At 35.7% G+C, this 20,336-nt stretch overlaps 1 protein-coding gene across 1 annotated transcript in view; it reads right to left on the reverse strand.

Moving 5' to 3' along the window:
- MINDY3 (MINDY lysine 48 deubiquitinase 3) overlaps positions 1 to 13,785 on the reverse strand; it is a 101,359-nt gene extending 87,574 nt beyond the window's left edge. Inside the window, exons 1-3 of the mRNA XM_045858087.1 lie at positions 13,147 to 13,785; positions 5,232 to 5,311; positions 1,003 to 1,063 (exon numbers count right to left, since the gene is read on the reverse strand). Of these exons, the coding sequence (XP_045714043.1) occupies positions 1,003 to 1,063; positions 5,232 to 5,311; positions 13,147 to 13,240 (235 nt within the window). The 5' untranslated portion in view covers positions 13,241 to 13,785. The remainder of the gene's footprint in view (positions 1 to 1,002; positions 1,064 to 5,231; positions 5,312 to 13,146) is intronic.
- Between the last annotated feature and the right edge of the window lie 6,551 nt (positions 13,786 to 20,336).

A 20,336-nucleotide genomic window follows, 5' to 3' on the forward strand; every position in this document is an offset into this window, starting at 1 on the left:
CATCCTATGTAAAATTTTATGTTATAGAGAGAGGGTTCCACCTCTCCTAACAGACTGAATGGTCTTTAAAGACAGAAACTGTGCTGTTCACTTTATAACCTTCACAGCACTTATGACAATGCAATATAAATTTTTTATCAATGTGAATATATTTCTGTGCAAGAAATCTTATTATTAAGAATTCACGTTAATAGTATCTCTTAAATAGTCTCTTCTCTACTAAAATTTATTTTGTATTCCCACTATTAATGAATAAAAAATGCAAGGCAATAACATTTTAACTCTTGAATTCCAGATCACTAGTAGATTATATGTGCGTGGTTTGGAAGCTGTTTTGCCCTAATATACTAACTGGGATTATAATATATCCTACCTCCTTCTAGAAGTTATTGTGAGGTCCATATGAAATTGTGTAAGTGAAGTAAAAATCTTTGTAAACTGTCAAGTGGAATGCAAATTTTTTTATTATCGGGTAGTACCATACAGTTCTCTGACCTAATTATATATTGCAGAAACTATGACAGCTTCATTTGCAATTTAGTTCAGATTTGCAATATTATTTGCATTGTGTAAAACATTATACTAAACGATGCAGAAATACAAAAATAACTCTGAGTTCTTGCTCAAAGCTAAATAAGACAAAGCAAACATACATAAATGACTATTCTTTATGGTATGCTGGTATGCTTTAATTTAACATTTTAGGGAAATGTACACCGTTTTAGCAAGAGGCCAAAGCTTTTTCCCTTATATTGTTATAGTATCCTATCTTATACATCTTAAGAAACCAAATTTGGAAATACAGGTATTTTAAAACTTGGAGTCACTGTCCATGAATCTTTCTAAAATGTGAAAAAAAAATAAACCTCAGGAAAAAATATCCCATTAATAGTTTACATTTTAAGATAGATAATTTCAACTAAACTATTACCAATGAATCCTGCACAGGTCATCTGTAAAATAGAAGATGGAGTAAAAGTTTAGGAAAGACAGCTATCATACCTGGGCAATCCCTCCAAGAAGACTTCTCAGAAGAAAACAGGAGCTTCTTCAAAAGAAATGCCTTTATACAATTAAAGCAATAATTATTAGCATACATTATAAACATAAATCACTGTTACTTCAAAATGGAAAAAAATAATTTGTACCTCCTACATAATCTTTTAAATAGGCCTATAAAAATTTCAAATGGCTCCCCTTCACATTCAACAGTAACTGGACATAATTATCTATTCAGAATATACTATTATAAACTTAATTCTATATCCATAAAATTCTTCTTCTTTCATAATACACAATTCCTGGTAAATAGAAGAACTGACTCAAAATAAGACACACAATTGGAAAATTGAAGAAACATAATGCGAAGGCCCTACAGAATAGGAACAAGTCTACATTTCTCTTTGATTTCTTGGGAGGAAAGAAATCTAAATACAAAATCTAAGAAGTCAGAGCTCTATTAGCTCTGATTTGCGATACAAGAATACCACTGCAAGAGTCATGATTATAAGAAGCTTCTGACTTCCTGGTTTAACTCACAGATGTAATGTTTAAAAGAAAAAACAAACTGATTTCTAACCTTTTCCTTAAATGAGTCAAATCCGCTACACTGGTGATTTAATGCAAAGCAGTTCAGTGTAATACAGTGTTTCCTTCTCCAACTACAGGTCGAGGGCTATCTGCAACCTAGCCTTATTTAAAAGGCAGATTCTAATGCTCTGTCTATTGTCTCTGAATCTCGAGGGGGCAGATTCAAGAAAAAGAGGTTACTATGGTGATTCTTATTCATATGTGTTTGAAAGCAGTAGTATACAGATAAGAGGACTGCTTTGAGTCAGACAGACATAGGTTTAAATCCTAGTTCCACTACTCTACTAGTTAAAAATAATAACAACACAAACTTCAAAAGGATGCAGTGAGGATTATATGAGATAATCTATGTAATGCACGTAGCACAGTACCTGGCATCTAATAAGCAATTATTTCAAGGAATTTTAACAAAAATATTAAATATTACATATTCTCATGGAAATAAAATCTACAAATTCTACAATCAAGTGCTTCTGATTTTTACCCAAAATGACAATAACCATAAAATTAAGTAGTATAACTACATTATAGAATTTTGGAAAAGTGAGATGGGACACCCATTATTTCACCACTAATACAACTATTTAGCACTTTGATATACTTATTTCTAGTCTTTCTTTCAAAACTTTTGTAAATTTTATTATAAGTGAGAAGCATAATGGGTTATGTGATTATTTTCCATTTTAATGTTTTCCCACAGAACTCATAATTATAATTCTTAATCCCTGAATTTCTATCAAGCTATCAATATTTACTTAAACATTATTTCATGTTTAAACTACATTACTGTACATTAACTTGTCTGCAATTTTTTTACTATACTATACTATAAATATAAAAGCTACTTATTGAATATAACATTTCCCATATTAAATATTATTTCTTTAGGAAAGACTCACAGGAGTACATCTAATGCAGATCAAAAAATCTGCATTATCATAGCTCAAAGTATAATGTAAAATTCCTTCCCAAAAAATCAAAGTACAAATTTGCACTACATAGTGATACATGAGTATGTCAAAACCATCCTACCTTAGATGCACTGGAAATTATTTTCCTATAGTTAATAATACTCTAATAACTATGTGTGATGTCAGTGGATGTGAGAGTTATCAAGATGATCAATTAGTAAGTTATTTAATGTCTAGTCACTGGGTTGTACACCTGAAACTGATATAATAACTTATGAAAACTGTAATTGAAAAGTAAAAATGATTTTTAAAAAAGATTAGAAAGAGTAAGCAGTAGAGTCTAGTAACAGTTCTATTTGTACTTTCTTGGATTCCTATTGAGTTTGCAGATCTTGATCCTTTGGCTGTCCAGCACCATTCCACCTGTTATGATTGCATGTAAATGCTCATTCCACCTCTGTGGTCTTAGTGTCTTATAATCAACTTGTATAAGTTCTTTGTATAAGAAAGACAATATCCATTTATTGTTCATATGCACTGAAAATATTTTTCTGTGCTTGGAACTCATCCTTTCTCTTAGACAGTTGACGATACATTGTTTTTAGTTTTTCTGTACCTGAATATTATATCAAGAATATGTTTGGTATATGGTATTAGATGATCTAAATTCATTTTCCCCTCAAACTGCTAGCCAATCATATCAGTGACATTCAGTAAATTTCATTTTATTCCATCACTGATTTATTTTTTTAATTTAATCTTTATTGTATATTTTCCATTAGCATTCAGCACCACTGATATATATAGTTCCTTCTTTATCAAAGCATCTGATAAATTCTTGGTAAGTTGTTATACGTAATGTGGTCTACTACTGTACTATCTAATAGTTCCATAGTATGACTATTCTTCTAGCAATGGTGCCATGTTTTAATTTTTATAATTTAAAAAGTTTTAATATCTGGACTTGCTCCTTTCCCTTCATTATCCTAATGATTTACTTTGACTTTTACTTGAAATTGTAATATAAACAAAATTGTTCTATGATTGAAAAGATTTATGTGACTATGAAACTGAATTACTACTTCAAAGATACATCAGGATTTTGACCACTACAAGTATCCCTTGTTACACAGCACCCCCACCTGCAAAAATAACTACCATTCTGGAATTTTATAAAACACAAAACTCCTGTGGCATACCTTGCATTTAACTACATTCATAGACTTACAATAAAGACCTGAGGTACTATTAATGGGGGCAGTGTTAATATAATCTAATTTGCAAATGAGAAGGGCAAGGAATATTCAAATTCAGATAATAATATTCCTACTAGCAAGCAAAATCTGCCTCAATTATTCAACAAAAGTGGCTCTAATAACTAATCTATAGTTAGATTTTATTATTTATATTCAATAACTCCCAAGGAAAGTTCAAGCACTCATTTTTAAAATTTTTTTAATAATTCCACTAATGCAAAAAAATACATATGTCAACTCTTTAAAGAAATAAATTAAGAAACTATAAACAATATATTTTGTAATCAGCTATAAAGGGAGATTTATTTCCTCCTTCAGAAAAATACATATTTAATTTAATTATGTAAGTGTATAAATATAAGTTTTGAGAGAGAAATTTATTTTGCAGCCAACAGTTCAGGAATTCATTCTTTATGTCCAATGAATAATAAATATAACATTAAATATGTATTTTTAAAACCTGCTGATTAAAACATAAACAATAAATTTAACTTATAACAGTTCTGAAGTTACATTGTTGTTCAGATATAAGTGTAATAGTAAACCGAAAATTCAATTTTTTGTTTTAACAATGTAACCATTTATAACAAATCAGCCTTTGAAATTCAAACAATGTAACACATCAAGATTCAAAATCAAATACATATATTCAGATTAACCCTATCTTTTATGGGGTTAATAAAATTAACAAGATAAAAATATTTTTTTATTTTGGGAATTCTGTTTGAAATCAGTTGCAACTGATTTTATTTTAAATGCCAAAGCTGTAGCCTAAAATAGCATAACCTGCCGACTTATTTTAAAAATTTATGAAGTTTTAAGCCATGAAAATATTAGCTCATATTCAACTTTTTAGTAAAATCATTCTTATAGAGAGATCAAATGAAAATAGTACCATTGCTACAATTTATCTATCTGTAGTATAAAATGCTAGTACTCAAGAGAATCATTGTATTGGAAAGATGACATCATCATTAATTCCTCATTTCCTGAAAATCAGGGAACACTTATTTTGTTTTTTTGAAAATACAATCAAAAGGCTATTGCTGTATAACCTACTCATGTTCTGAATTCACTTTTCTTTACTTTCTTTATTGAATTTATTGGGGTGACACTGGTTAGTACAATTTATGACAATTATAACAGGTTTCAGGTATACAATTCTATAACACATCATCTGCGTTTTGCATTGTATGTTTGCCACCCCAACTCAAATCTCCTTCCATCACCACCGATCCCTCTTATAACCTCTTTCACCTCCCCGCAATCCCCTTCCCCTCTGGTAATCACCATACTGTTGTCTGTGTCTCTGCTGATTCACTTTTATTTTGGATATCTACAGCAATTTACATGAACAAAATTTAAGAGTTAACCGATCAAGCTTCACGATTACAGAGTATATATATGAGAAAACAAAAAGTATAGCATGAATGTTTGAACATGTCCCACTAAGGAGTTGGTAAAGTAATGTTACCTGAACAGGTGCAATAACAGCACAGGGGCCACCTTCAAACTGTTCTAGTGCAGATCCCTCTGATTCACTGAACACAAACCCTGAAAATCAAAGCAAGTAGCAAAGATTAAAAATGTAATTCAAGCAGCAGCCAAAAGAATTTTTAATGTACTTTGCTTGGAGAAAGATCACTTATCACAGCAGCACAGTGTCTTTCAGTCAGGAGCAGTGGTAACTTCTAGGGGAAACAAGAAACCCTTGAAAAAAGATATGGAACCTATTCTCACCCACAAAATGTACATAAACACATACATATGTACATATGTACATAATAGTTTGTATCCAGTGACCCCTCTAAGTGGACTAGGGGGATAAAGTATGGAAAAGGACACCAAATCTGAGTTTTATATAGTTTAATTTACTTGAAGGAAGACTAGACAGTCTACTGAATTCAAACAAAATTTTTAGTACCCTTTCCGTGTAGTTCATGTATTTTTTGCCCCAATCTTTGTGTCACATTCTATAAGTTAAAAATTAAATCATCATACACAACAGTGAATGTACTCACATTAGCTCTGTCCTAATTTTTTTATCCTCACCTGAGGATATTTTTTCATTGCTTCTAGACAGAGGGGAAGGGGTGAGGAGAGAGGAAAAAGGGAGAGGAAGAGAGGGAGGAAGGGGAAAAGGGGGAAGGAGAGAGGGATAAGGGGGAGAGAGAGAGACATCAATTGGCTGCCTTCTCCTACTTGTCCCAATCAGGGATCGAACCTGCAACCTGCGTATGTGCCCTGACTAGGAATTGAACTCACAACCTTTCAGTCTATGGGATAATGTTCCAACCAACTGAGCCACACTGGCCTGGGTAGCTCTTAATTTAAATATTACCTGACCAATACTGACTGAGAGCAGCTAGTAGAAGCTGTTGCAGAGAGCACTGGCACCTTGTACCACATACAGAAGTGAGGAGAATTGAGTCACAGTGTGATTTCTTGGTTTAGGAAAGCATTCCTCCTCTCTTTACCTCAGTGTATTTATCTTTAAAATGACCACTATAATTCCAACAGACTAGGAATATGTAAAGTTTCACTAAAGATTATACTTGAGTCATTCATCTAACAAATATTTAATGAGCATCGAATACTATACTAAGCATCTAGGATATACACATGAATGACTGACTCCCTAGTATGGAGGAGCCAACAGTCCAGGTGAAGACAAACACACAAACAAATAATCACTAAAAGAAATGAACGTTACAACAGAAGTAAGATGACAGTGTTGTGGATACAGAAAGGAATGACTCACTCTGCCTGAGTCAGGTGGTAACAGGTGAGTTTGAGGCAGATCTAGAATGGGAATTTGCCAGAGAAGCAAGAGTGGAAGGAAGCCTTTCAGGTAAAGAAAACACCTTTATTAAAGAAGAAAGGGTTAGTAAGAGCAGAGCAAGTATATGGAGGAATATTTAATGTAGCTGAAAAGCAGTGTGGGGGTAGGATAGGGGAAATGGCACACGGGAGGAGGGGACACTGACAAGAGGTTAATAGTGGAAAAGGTCACACCATAACAAGTACTAATTAAAGTAATAATATGATCATACTTTTTTTTCTTTTTTAAATGACCAGAATGGGGATAAGCCTGTTTCATCAGCCACATAACACACACACACACACACACACACACACACACACACACACACACACACACACACACACACACAGTACCTAGCTTGAGATACTAAGTGATAGCAAGCAATTTTTCAACCAGTGTGCTGAAGAATGTTTAAAACATACAACATCTAACTATTTAGTCAGGGGCACTGACCTCTTTTCCCTTAGACCAGGAGTGTCAAACTCATTTTCACTGGTGGCCACATCAGCCTCATGGTTGCCTTCAGAGGGCTGAATGTAATTTTAGGACTGTATAAATGTAACTACTCCTTAACAGCTAAGCGAGAGCACTGCCACCTGGTAGAAACAAGGTGCTGGACTGGATTTGGCCCACGGGCCTTGTGTTTGCCACCTGTGCTTTAGACTGTCAAATTAAAAAAATGACAACAACCAACACAACAATAGCGATCCAGTGTGAATGCCCTGTCTTCAACCATAGATATATAGGTCATATAACAGAGCTGCATCTTATCAGTCACATTGCATAATAAGTTGCATCTGATTGGTTAATTCTTGGTACCAGAAATACTTATATACAAGTATAGGCACCTGATTTTTTAAAAAGTCACTTTGGAGCATAATAACTATTATTATTGTTTTTGTAAACAATCAAAATTATACATATTTTTTGTTAGATTGGCAACGATATATTTTTTGGTATGTGGTGGAATTTTAGTAATCAGTTTATGAGTGCCATGACATGTAGAAGATCCCATCCCAACCCACATCCTCTCTCTTTACCTTTCAATCTCTCTCTTTGAGACAGCACTTAAATATGTATCTTATATATTTAACAACAAAACACCTTAAGATTCTGCCAAAAGCTCATTGGTATTTGCCCAAAGAAGTTGAAAACTTATGTCCCCAACAAAACCCTGAAAACAATGTTCAGAGTAACTCTATTCCTAATTGCCAAAACAGGGAAGCAGCCAAGATGTCTTTCAGTAGGAGAATGGATAAACTGTGGTACACTCAAATAGAATACTATTCAGTGATAAAAAGAAATGAGCTTGCAAGCCATGAAAAGACATGGAGGAAACTTAAATGCTTATTATTAAGTAAAAGAAACCAAGTGAAAAAGCTACAAACACTGGGTGATTCCAACAATATGACACTCTAAAAAAGGTGAAATTTACAGAGACAGTAAAAGATCTGTGGTTATCACGGTATAGCAGAAGACGGGAGAGGTGAGGATAAATAAGTGGAGCACAGAGGATTTTTAAGGCAGTGAAAATACTATGACACCACAATGATGGATGTACATTATTATACAACTGTCAAGACCCACAGCACGCACAACACCAAGAGTAAGCCCCAGTGTAAAGTATGGGCTTTGGGTGATGATGATGTGTCTATATAGATTCATTGATTATAACAAATATACCTACCACTCTCCTGGAGGACATTCATACAGGGAAGGCTATGCCTTCTATTGTGGGAGCAGGAGACATATAGAAAAATCCCCATAACTTCCCCACAATTTTGCTGTGAACCTAAAACTACTCTAAAAAAGTAAAGTTTTAATTAAACAATCATTTGACCATAAAAAAAAATTCCACCAAAAACCAACCACTCCCTCAAAGCCCACCTAGTTGTCTACAGGCACTGTCTAAATTTCCTTACCTCACAATTCACTTAACCCACAATAATCTAGCTTTCAACTTGTGGCTACACCAAACTCATTCTCACAAAGTTCATCTGTGACCAATAAAAGCTATTCCTTCAAGTCTTTTCCTTTTTAATCTCCCAGAGAATCATCTGAAGTGCTCACCACTGACCTCTTAAAAACCTTTGTCCCTTGGCTCTATCGGTCCCTCTGGCTCCAAATTTGGTGTTTTTTTTTCTGTTTCTTCTTAGTCTCCTTAATCAACTCCTTTTAAATGCTTATGTTCCTTAGGGGTTGGCTTTGGAATCTATGTTCTTTATTTTTCTTGTTGACCCTATTGCAGATGTCCCTATTTCACTCCCCCACATACCCCATCCTCCCAGTCCCCACTTCCCCTTCTACTCCACACATTCTGCCTGGGTAGCTCATCTTAGCCCAGTCATAGACAGACTCAAAGTGCTTTAACGTGGTCCCGTAGGATCCAGTTTCTGGGTGTATTTCCTACTTCATCCTTTGTCACGCTCCCTCTTTAGATTCCAAACATGCTGAGCTTCTTTCAGGTCTTCAAATATCCATTTTTTTTCTCCGACTTCTTGCCCTTTGAATATGTTGCCTCAGCTTGAAACACATGCTATTAGGCTTCACCTTAAGATTAGGTCCTCTTAGTTCAAGGCTCCAAAACAAATCTTGTGTCTGTCCATTTCTATCCCATCTCTAGTCTACCAACGAGTTGAAACCACTGTCATCTCTCACCTAAGATACTCTTAAGAACTTCCAACCAGATCTCTCCACTCCATACCCACAAGCTGCCAACAAGGTTTCACCAGAGTTACCAGTGGGATATTTTAGAAATGCAATTGTGATTTTGTCACAGCCTGCTTAAAACATTTCAATGGTTTCTCACTGCAATTAGAACAAAAACCCAGCTCCTTTTTATGACCTAAAGACAATGTATGATCTATCACACCATCTTTCCTCAGTTCACTCTCACCATCATCTACAGTGACGTCAAGCCCCTGGAACATCCCAAGTCTTTACCTGAGGCCCTGATGTTTCCTGTGCCCTCAGCATGAAATGCTCTTTCTCTCTCCATATAGCTGAATTCCTCACATTCTTAACAACTCAACTAAGGTATTAACTCCTCAGAAGGTGCTGTCACTGATCAAACCTGTCAAAAGTGGTTTGTGAAGTTCCTTGGTATTATTGACATTTTGGGCAAATAATTCTTGGCCGTGGGACTGTGTAATGCATTGGAAGATGTTTGGCAGCATCCCTGGCCTCTACCCACTAGAAGCCAAGAGCAGGAGACAGCCAATATATTCAAAATATCCAATTTAATAGTTATTGGTGAATATAGAAAATGTGTCTTTTATATTACTGAAAAAACTAAACAGACTTTTTGGCCAACCAAATAACTTAAGCTGTATTATTTCTTGCCACATCTTGTATTACTCTCCCCTTCTTTCATCCCCTCTCCAGCCAAACTACCCTCTGTCCTGTTGCTTGAACAAAAAGCCAAGAATATTCTGCATTAAGTCTTTTATAATGGTCATTCTCTCTGCCTGGAACCTTTTTTTTTTTTAGTTATCTGCATGACTAACTCAGTTATTACCACTGTTTGCTCAAATCTCATCTTCAAATGAGGCCTATCCGGGTTACCCCATCCCTTAACTCCCTAATTCTTTACCTTCTAACTGTTATGTATTCATTTATGCTATATCATGTTTATTATTTGCCTTCTATTCCACCCTACTGAATCTAAGCTGCAGAGACCTGAAACACTGTTGTGAGGGAAAAGGAAGGGAAAATAAATGATGCTTATAAATAAGGAGGTAGAAAATACACGCTTTTCTTCCAAATGAGTAAGAGAAAAGCAGGCAAGAGTAGAGAATAAATTTCCAAGTTAAAAAACAACTTTAAACCTTTAAATTAATGTGACTTACTGTCTTTAAAATAAAAACTGACAAACTGCCTACACACACAAAAACCTAGGACTTGCAGAAGAGAATTATCTAAAACCGCCAAATGAATTTTAAAAACAACAAATTCAAAAAACAACTATGTGCCACTGTTGAGGCTTATTGGTTAACATATTATCTAAAAATGCTAAACAATTAAAACAAAACAAAGCAAAAAACCCAAACTCCTGCAGCTTATTGTTTTCATATATCAAAAGAATTTAATATGACAAATCAATATAGTTTCATAAATGGAATATCCCTAGAAAAAAATTTTTATCCTCACCTGAGGACATATTTTTATTTCATTGCTTTTAGAGAGAGAGGAAGGGGGAGAGAGAAACATTGACTGACTGCCTCCCATTCACACCTGGGACAGGGACTGGGACTGGGGACAGGGACCGGGGATCTTACGTGCTCAGACCAGGGCACCCACAACCCTTCTGTTGCTGGACAACATTTCCTACCAATTTTATAAACATTTGCTCCAAACTACTTATACCTATAACTTGCTTCCAAAAGACTAATGACATTACTGTTGCCAATTCAAAGCACAGTTAAACTATGAAATAAAGCCAAAGTTAATGGCACATTCTGAATACAGTGTCTCCTGTGCCTAGTCCCATAATCCCAAGTGACTGTCGCAGCAACCTTTAGCAATGGTTTTTGTCTCTACAAATGAATAAATGGATACAATGGTAAATACAGCAAAACCAATAACAATATCCTTCTGATTCAGAGGTGCAAACTTAAACACATCATTTGGTTGCTTCAAAAAACTTTGATCAATGTAAGACCTTGAAGAATTACATAGACACAGTATAATTACACTCTCTGAAAAATAAATAAATAAGTCATTTATTTTAAAATCATATTGATTGAATGAAGCTTGTTAAGGAATTTCTGTATGACTAAAGGGTGGCAGAGCATTATAATGTCATTATAAAGTTCTATTTTAAATAAATAATGACTACCTATAAAATAAATAATAATTTCTTCTAATTGTCAGGCCAAGAAATCTTTGGCTTACTCTGCAACCAAACACTTTTTAAATTAACACATTTTCTGAGTGTTTATAATATGTCAGATATTGTGCTAAGTGCCTGAGTGTATGTATTTACATGTCTTTAACCCTCGCAACAACCCTGTAAGGTTGACACTACTATTACCTGCAGAGAAGAAAACTGAGGCTTAAATAAGTTAGACAACTTAAACCAAGAATTCAAGTGTGCCTATTCCAAGGTGGGCTCTCAACCATCTCTGGAACTGCCTGAGTTCCCCTTGAATCTGCATCACAGTAGTAAAATGCAAATGAGGCTGAATGGTATCTTGTTCTACACTGTAAAAGCTTAATTAATGTTGGCTAATTACAGGGGAAGTAAATCCTTCCCCTACTTTACTACTAGGATAAATAAGTCAAAGTGGAGAATAAGTTTTAAAATAAAATCTGCAAATGTGGGTGTCCAAGATTTTAGAAAATATTAGTTAAGTGACCATTAAACAAGTAAAAGAGCCAAACTAATTACTCGTAATTCACTCCCCATTCTATCAATTTGGGTGCAACTTTGGCCTGGTCATTTACCCTTTCTTCCTGACTTGCCTACAAAATAAGAGTGATAGACTAAACAAGCTGACTCTAATACATTATGATTCTAACTTTACCAGCTATTAAAAGAAAATATCGGGGAGGGGGAGGAGGCTTATTTACACCCTGAATTTCTGTTACAAAATACACATTATGAAATGGGGTAGATTTACTATGCTAAAATTCCTCCAAATCCTTTAAGACCAGGTATGCTCTAAATAAATGTTTTAATAATAGTAGTAATAAATGGCTATTCTTTATGTTTTACATACATTACTGACACATTACTAAGTCTAAAAGCTATACTCTCAATCTCATTTAACTTCACCAATCTTTGTTAAGTCACCTTACGTAATGCGTCCATTGTGTTTTCATATTAAAACTTAAGAATTAGGTATAAAGTGCCTAGCGCAGGGCCTGGCACCGTGCATGAATTTAATAAATGGTAATTTCATTTCATTATTATTCATATTATCAACAAAACTTCTCATGTAACTCAAAAGGAAGTGCTATGATTCATTTTCTTTTTAACTGTAACAGATGCTAAACCAACTCTAACCCGGGGATTCTTTGGTTTAAGAGAACACTTTGTTGCAAGCAACGCTGTATTTATGCACATAGTACCATGCATAACCACATAATTAAAATAAAAACAACAAAATTGCTTTCTGGGATTTTGACTTTAAAGCCACTTTGACTTTACTGTGGACGTCCCTTCCTTCAAAATCAGACCAAACGCCAATAACATAAAGCCTTGTTACGGGCTCAAGATTCGGGCAACCACAGCACAGCTTGAGAATTTGACACTCGAGCACAAGGCACACCTTCAGAGCCACTGCAGCTCAAAAACCACCCTTTTCTTCTCCGGCGGAAGGGCAGTCCAGGGAGCGGCTGAGGCGCTGCGGATCTTTAATGGACAGCTGTAACTATGTTCCTACTGAACCTCTCCCTCCAGGGCAGGCAGGGCGTTTCTAGAAACTTCCAGTTTCTGAGCTGGGCAGGGGAATTGGGACAGAGTGCGGGGCACGCGAGGGGCTGGCTGGCGCGAGAGGCGTCACAGCCAGACGCTCACAGAGCAAAGGAAGCGGCGCTGGAAGTGAGAGCCCAGCCAGGGTACCTTGCGTCCAGCGGCAGAAGATGGTGTCAGAGAGACCGGGACTGCTCTTGGTGCCCCACACCAGCTCCACCAGCTCTTTAGTCAGTTCGGACATGATGGGATACCGGCCAGTGGATCTTTGCTTTCAGAACTCCTGCCCCGAAACATGGGGAAGGAGCGACTCCGGAGACAGGTGTTGCGGGACAGCAGCAGCAAAGCAGTTGGAACTTTAGACGCCAGGAAGACGAAAGAGAGAGAGAGCTACAAGCAGAGACCCCGCCTGTCAAGACCTCTTAAAGCAGCAGCTAAGTTTCCCCTGCCGGAAGTGCCTGAGCCACTTCCGGCCCCTCTTTCGCAACCTCCCCTACACCCGGAGGGTTCTGAGTCACCTCCCGGAAGCGGAAGTGGGGCGTGGAAAGAGTTGCGGACCACTGTAGTGGCTACTGGTCTTTCTTAGCTCAATCTACGGCCAGTTGGAGGAGTGGAAGCTTTTGTATTAGCAGGTACGCCACAGCCGTGGGCGCTGCCGTGTTTCTGAAATCCTGGAACACTTCCTCCCTCAGCGTTCTGCTATGATCTTAGCTGGAGCTATGAGGCCCAAGCCCAAGGGCCTAGAACCTAGCCTATTCCTTAAATTTTGTAATGTTAATTATGCTGAACTACAACTGTAAGACAGTGGTTGATTCTCAGTGAAGAAACATGAATGTGTTTGAGAGCCCCCCCCCCATTAATTTGAAGGCTCTCAGCCTCTGTGCCTGAAGAGAACATATAAAGTTGAACAAACTTTTAAAGGCATAACGGAATGCAGCATAATGTACGTTAGAAATGTCTCTACCAAAGGTAATGCAGAATGGCAAAGCTATTTGTAGGAAAACAGCTTCAAAGCAGCCCGTTTGTAAATGGTAGAGCATTTTCATCTCTACCTTTTGAGACTCTGTGGGCAACACCTGACCTAAAGTCAGGGTTTTAACCATTACTAAGCAATCAGTTAATTTTAGTGCGTGTGAAAACTTGTATTTGTGCTACTTAAAAAAAAAGAGATTTTAATATTCTCTTATATAAGAGGGTTTTGCTATTTTATACTTTATTTCTGACTTCAGCAACCTTTGCTGTAGTTAAAAAGAATTGTTCACACTGCCCAAATCATGTCCATAGCCTTCCTCCTAATTTTTATTTCCTTTACCCTATTTTTTACAAACCCATCTTACTCATCCTTTGACTTAATATAAATTCCAATATGTAATAAAGCTTTCTTCCATCTTTGCAATCTAAAATAAAAACTTTGACTTCTAAAATTTCATAGTGTCTACTTTATCTGGAACTTCCTTATGACAGTTACTGTCATCCTTATATTTACAAAGAATTATTTACTCATCTCCTATGATATAAATTTAAGAAAGCCAATGACCTGTCTTATTCATAGTACTTAGTATGGAGCCTTGAACACTGCTGGATTTCAGTATTAGTTGAAGGAATGAAACTTGTCTTTACTAATAATAATAATTCACTATCTTCCAGTAGATAAGGAATCAAGGAATATAGTATTGACTAGTCCAGTTAAATATAACTTGCATGGTGGTCTACAACTTATATAATTATTTCCCTTCCTGAAAGATACAGAAGGGTCTATGTTCATGGAGCCTAAAAGTGGTAAACTTCTAAATTCGGAATGTAGAGGTTTGCCACATTTTTCTTTCCATTAATATATGGAAATGTGGGGTTGATACGTGGGTGACCCTTCCCCCTCCCATGACTGAGGACTGGTCAGATGGGCTCCTGGCCAGAAGGAATTTGTATTGTTTGGGGAATGGATTGTAACTCCTTGTCTGCTTTTGGGAGCATCTTCTTGTCCTATGCCTGCTTCTTGACGTTTTCTTTCTGCTTGTACACACTGAGGTAATATAGTTTAGAGTTAAGCATAGGACATGTCCCTCCTTTGTCTGGGACTCCTTAAAACGAGTCTCCGACTCAGGGAAGTGCAGTCTCTCTCACACCAACCCACAGCCATCAGTGCACCCCCTGTAATGTGAATAATAAATGGCAGGTCCACATCTGCTAGTCCTCTGGGTGGTTTTTTCAGAATATCATGAACACTTAAGCAGCTCCCTGGTTTGGAGCTCCTGTATTATAGGAAATATTAATGGTGTAGTATATACAATACCACATCATATTCATTTTACTAATATACATATAGTTGTCATAGATTTGATTAACTATAGACATGGAGAAAAAGCTATCCTTTCAAAATGTACTTTTAAAAATTGAAAATTTCTTGAGCTGTGATTTTTGTTAGTATCCAGCTGTAGTGAAGCTGACAAACTCTTGGGTGGATATTGATATATATGTCCCTTCCACCTTTATGTTATAGTCTTTATTTTCAACATTTAAAATTTTTAATTAGCCTGACGTTTTCAAGAAGGAATATTTGATTGTTGTTAAATTATTTATATTGCTCAATGACTCGTTACTTAGAACATTTAAATTATAAATTTTATAATTAAATCATAAAATAATAGTCTTGCTTTGACTACAATAGAAATGCAAATTAATATTTATTTAAATTTTTCTTAATGATTATGACATTAAGAAAATATGTATGTAAAAATAATACATACTGGAAGCAGTGAAGTTTGCGGAACCCATGTTGGCTATAGGACAATAAGAACTTTCTCTTTTATTACAATGGCTTACAAAATTATGTAAATTTTCTTTCAAGTATTTGTATTGCTTTATATTTTGTACTTTTTCCCTTTAGGACAATCTATAGTTTTGATTAAACTAATATGTAATGTCAGGATGTACATAGGTTGCATGAATGATCTTTAGTCCTAAAAGAGAGTCCTAAAATACCAGAAACTTAAAGTTTTATTAGTAATAGTTCTCTTTCTAATTCAAGTCAGGGCACTTTCATAAAACTAGGCTAAGATTTCCATCACAATTAACTCTCCATAGCCATCTTTAGTATGTTACAGTAACAAAATTAATTCCCCGTTATCAAACTTTAACTCTGTGTGTAATATTTTCCTGTTTTTCCCAAAATTTCTGTGACAAATAAAAGCACAACAGCTTCATTACATGTGTCCTATAAATTACCATGAGAAGAACAATTCTCCAACTGGAAGTCCTCAACTCCTAATTCAGAGTATTTGCACCACCACTTATCGAGGAGAAATTAAATCTTTTCAAAAAATTCGCCCTACAATAAAACTAACAAATTTTAGGCAGGTTAATAAGACAATCTCATACTCAGTTATTAATAAAAATTATTTAATTTATATGTTCTGTGTCTTCCAAGAACAACACAAATCTGTCATAGAAACAAAACTCTTCCCTTTGCATCATCCTCACCTTATCTCAGCCAGATAATTTTTCTATTAAACATACCAAGTTCCCTTTAAGCCCAGCATTGTCATAAGTAGGGCATAGTGCATCATTTCCCAAAGCATTGTCTTAGCATTATACTTTATTTCTGACTTCAGCAACCTTTTGTGTAGTTAAAAGGAAGTTTTCAGAGTGCCTGAACCATATCTATATGGTGGGAAAGGGGTTAAATCATTAAATGCTGATTTAAGTAAAGTTAAACAAGTTGTTCACTATAACTCTTCAAGAGAAGGGGTTATATTCAGTGTTAAAAGCTACATTTGAATTATTTCACTCATTGAGCTTCTCACATAGTTTTGTTCTGAAGAATATTTTGGGGGAATTGCTGGAATAATGGAATAAACTTTCAATTCGAATTAGAAAATATGAATGTTAGTTCTTATTTTGGTACTAACTATGACCTTGGATGAGTCACTTAACTAGCTATACTGTGCTTTCTTCATCTATAAATAAAGGGAACTAATTTAGATAATCTCTTAAGATCCTATTCACTTCAGATCCTGTCCAGTTCTATGATATTAAAAATTAGCTGTGTAGAAGTTAAAATACATGGAAAGAGTGGGAAGAAGAAGAACACTGAGCAAGAAATAATTTAGCACTATTCTTAACACATAGAATAAAAGAGGTTATTTGCCACCTATCACCTACTTGTGCAATATTATAGAATGGGAAAATCAAAGCTCAACTTCTACATCAATCCAAGAATGGCTATATTAAACAAGTATATAATATTTGCACACTTGTATGTGTCATGCACTGCAAACTCAGTAGGTGTCAAATCAAACATGTTTTCCCATAAAACCTGCTCCTCCTTCAATGCTTCATAATCAGTGAATGGTACCATCATCTACAAACAAGCACATATTTTAGTGTTCTCAATTTTGATTGAATAAGCACCATTAAATACCCTCTTGGAGGCTCACTTGCCAAATTAGTAAAATAAGCTTATTAATAATAATTACATATAATGATTATGGGATTTAACAGAGAAAACTGTATAAAAGACATATGTACATTGATAAATACTATTTCTACTTTACCTATATTAATGGTTTGAAGAAAATACCAAAGGAGCAAAAATGAAAAATGACTTGTTTCTTCATTTGTACTAGAGAAATCTTCAGAGAACTTTGAACTGGATAGACTCTTGACTAGAAACAAAAGGGAAGATGTGATTTTAGTCATGAAATATTACTGTGGCAGAGCATGGCATTTGTGTCACTAGAGAGAGATGAGTTGGGAATGTCACATTAAAGAGGGTGCCATAAACTGAATTGTGTCCCAATTGAATCCATATGTTAAAGCCCTAACCCCCAATGTGACTGTATTTGGAGATAAGGTCTTAAAAGAGGTAACTATGGTTAAATGAAGTCATAGATGTATGTCCCTAATTTAATAGAACTAGTGTCCTAATAATAATAAGATACAGCAGAGATCTCTCTCTCTCTCATTCTCACTCCATATAAAAACAAACAAAGGGCCATTTGAGGACACAACAAGGATATGGCTGTCTATAAGGCAGTAGGAGAGGCTTCACCATTAACCAACCCTGATGGCACCTTATACTTGCAGCCTCCAGAACTGCAAGAAAACTAGCCACCCAATCTCTGGTATTTTGTTATGACATCTGGAACAGGTCATTCTATACAGGACCAGAATCTTAAGAACATTGAGTATAAAGGTAAGATTTATTGATCACATTTTGTAGTAGTCATGATACTAAGCTCTTTGCATGGATTATGGCACAGAACCCTCACAATTCTGTGAAACAAGTACTATAATAATAATCTCCTAGAATGTCCTGTATCATGCAATAAATGGAAAAACTAAGATGCAAACCCAGGCTTTTCCATCCCAGAATGTGTGCTGAAACATTTTTCAGAATATGGGTGTTTTCTTGTACTCACCTTGGCCCCTCTCATGCACACCCAGGCCTGGTAGAGCAGCTACAAACAGTGAATTGTGTGGTAGTTCCAGATAGTAGCCCAAGGCTAGTCACATGCAGTGTCTGACATCAGAACCATGACAAAGTGGACCCAGAGCCAAGACAACCAGTGGTGGGCCTTGGACCACACCAGAGCTCAACTTAACTAGCCATACAAGCAGCACACCCAAAGGGGGATTCCATGAGGCACCAGACCCTGATGGGATCAACTCTGTTTCAGGGGACAGCCCCTGTGTAGTAACACATACACCCTGACCCAGGTCTGTCCTTATAGTCAGCTAGCCTGAAGGTTAACTCTACCCACAAATGAGCCAACAACATTCAAGACTCAGCTATAACAGGAGGGTGCACATAACCAATATAAGAGTCATACCTGGAGCACCTATGTTCGGTGATCTACAATATTGCACTGCTGAGCCTCACAAGATACCTACATCATAAAGCCAGTATAAAAAGTTTGGGAGTCATAGCAAATCTATCTAATACAGAAAAACACAAAAAAATCAGACAAAATTGGGAGGTAAAGAATCATGCTGCAAATGAAAGAACAAGAGAAATCCCAGAAAACCCATTAAATGAAATGCAAGCAACCAAGATGCTAGATGCAGAGTTAAAAAGAATGGTTAAAATGATGCTCAAGTACCATAGGGAAAGAATAGATGATCTCAGTGAGAAGTTAAACCAAGAGGTAGTAAGCATAAAAAGGGATATAGAAACCATTAAAAAGAACCAATTAGAAATGAAGAATACAATATCTGATATAAAGAATGTAGTAGAAGGAATGTACTACAAGTTAGATGAAGCAGAGGATCAAATCAACAATTTATAGGACAAGATAACAGAGTAACAAGAAGAAAAAAGAATTTCAAAAAATGAGGAAGTTCTAAGGAAACTCTGGGATAATATCAAGTACAACAACATCTGCATCAGAGGGGTACCATTAGGAGAAGAGAGAAAGCAAGGTGTAGAAAACCTATCTGAAGAAATAATGGCTCACAAGATAAGCCAGCTGAAAACTTTCCTAACCTGGTAAAAGAAAAAGACACAGAAGTCCAGGGAGTACAAAGACCCCCAAACAAGATGAACCCAAAGAGGCCCACACCAAGACACATCATAATTAAAATAGCAAAAGTTAAAGATAAACTGAGAACATTAAGAACAGCAAGAAAAAGAGAGTTACCTACAAGGGAGGTACCATAAAGCTGCAAGCTAATTTCTCAACAGAAACAGTTCAACTCAGAAGGGATTGGCATGAAATATTCAAAATGATGAAAGGCAAGAACCTACATCCAACACTACTCTAGCCAGCAAAGCTATCATTTAAAATTGAAAGCAAAATAAATACAAAAAAAAACTAAAGAAGTTCCATACCACCAAACCAGTATATTAAAGGGTCTTCTTAAAAAAGAAAAAGACAGAGAAAGAAACATGGGTAGAAAGAACAAAATGGCAATAAGTAAGTACTTCTCAATAATCTTAAAAGTACATTGACTAAATGCTCCAATCAAAGACATAGAGTAGCTGAATGGATAAGAAAACATGACTCATATACAAGCTGCCTATAAGAGACCCCCCTCAGAATGAAAGATACACACAGCCTGAAAGTGAGGGAATGGAAAAAGATATTCCATGCAAATGGAAAAAAAAATCTGTGTAGCAATACTTATATCAGACAAAAGAGACTTCAAAACAAAGGCCATAAGCAAAGACAAAGAAGGATATTACATAGTGCTAAAGGGATCAGTCCAACAAGAGGCTATAACCTTAGTGAACACATATGCACCCAAAACGAGAGCACCTAAATATATAAAGAAAATTTTGATGGACATAAAGGGAGATGTTGAAAGTAACACAGTCATAATAGGGGATTTTAACACCCAGTTGA

The sequence above is a fragment of the Phyllostomus hastatus genome, unplaced genomic scaffold, assembly GCF_019186645.2.
Source record: "Phyllostomus hastatus isolate PE091 unplaced genomic scaffold, TTU_PhHast_1.1 phas_scaffold_1674, whole genome shotgun sequence".
In the NCBI taxonomy this organism is placed as follows: Eukaryota; Metazoa; Chordata; class Mammalia; order Chiroptera; family Phyllostomidae; genus Phyllostomus; species Phyllostomus hastatus.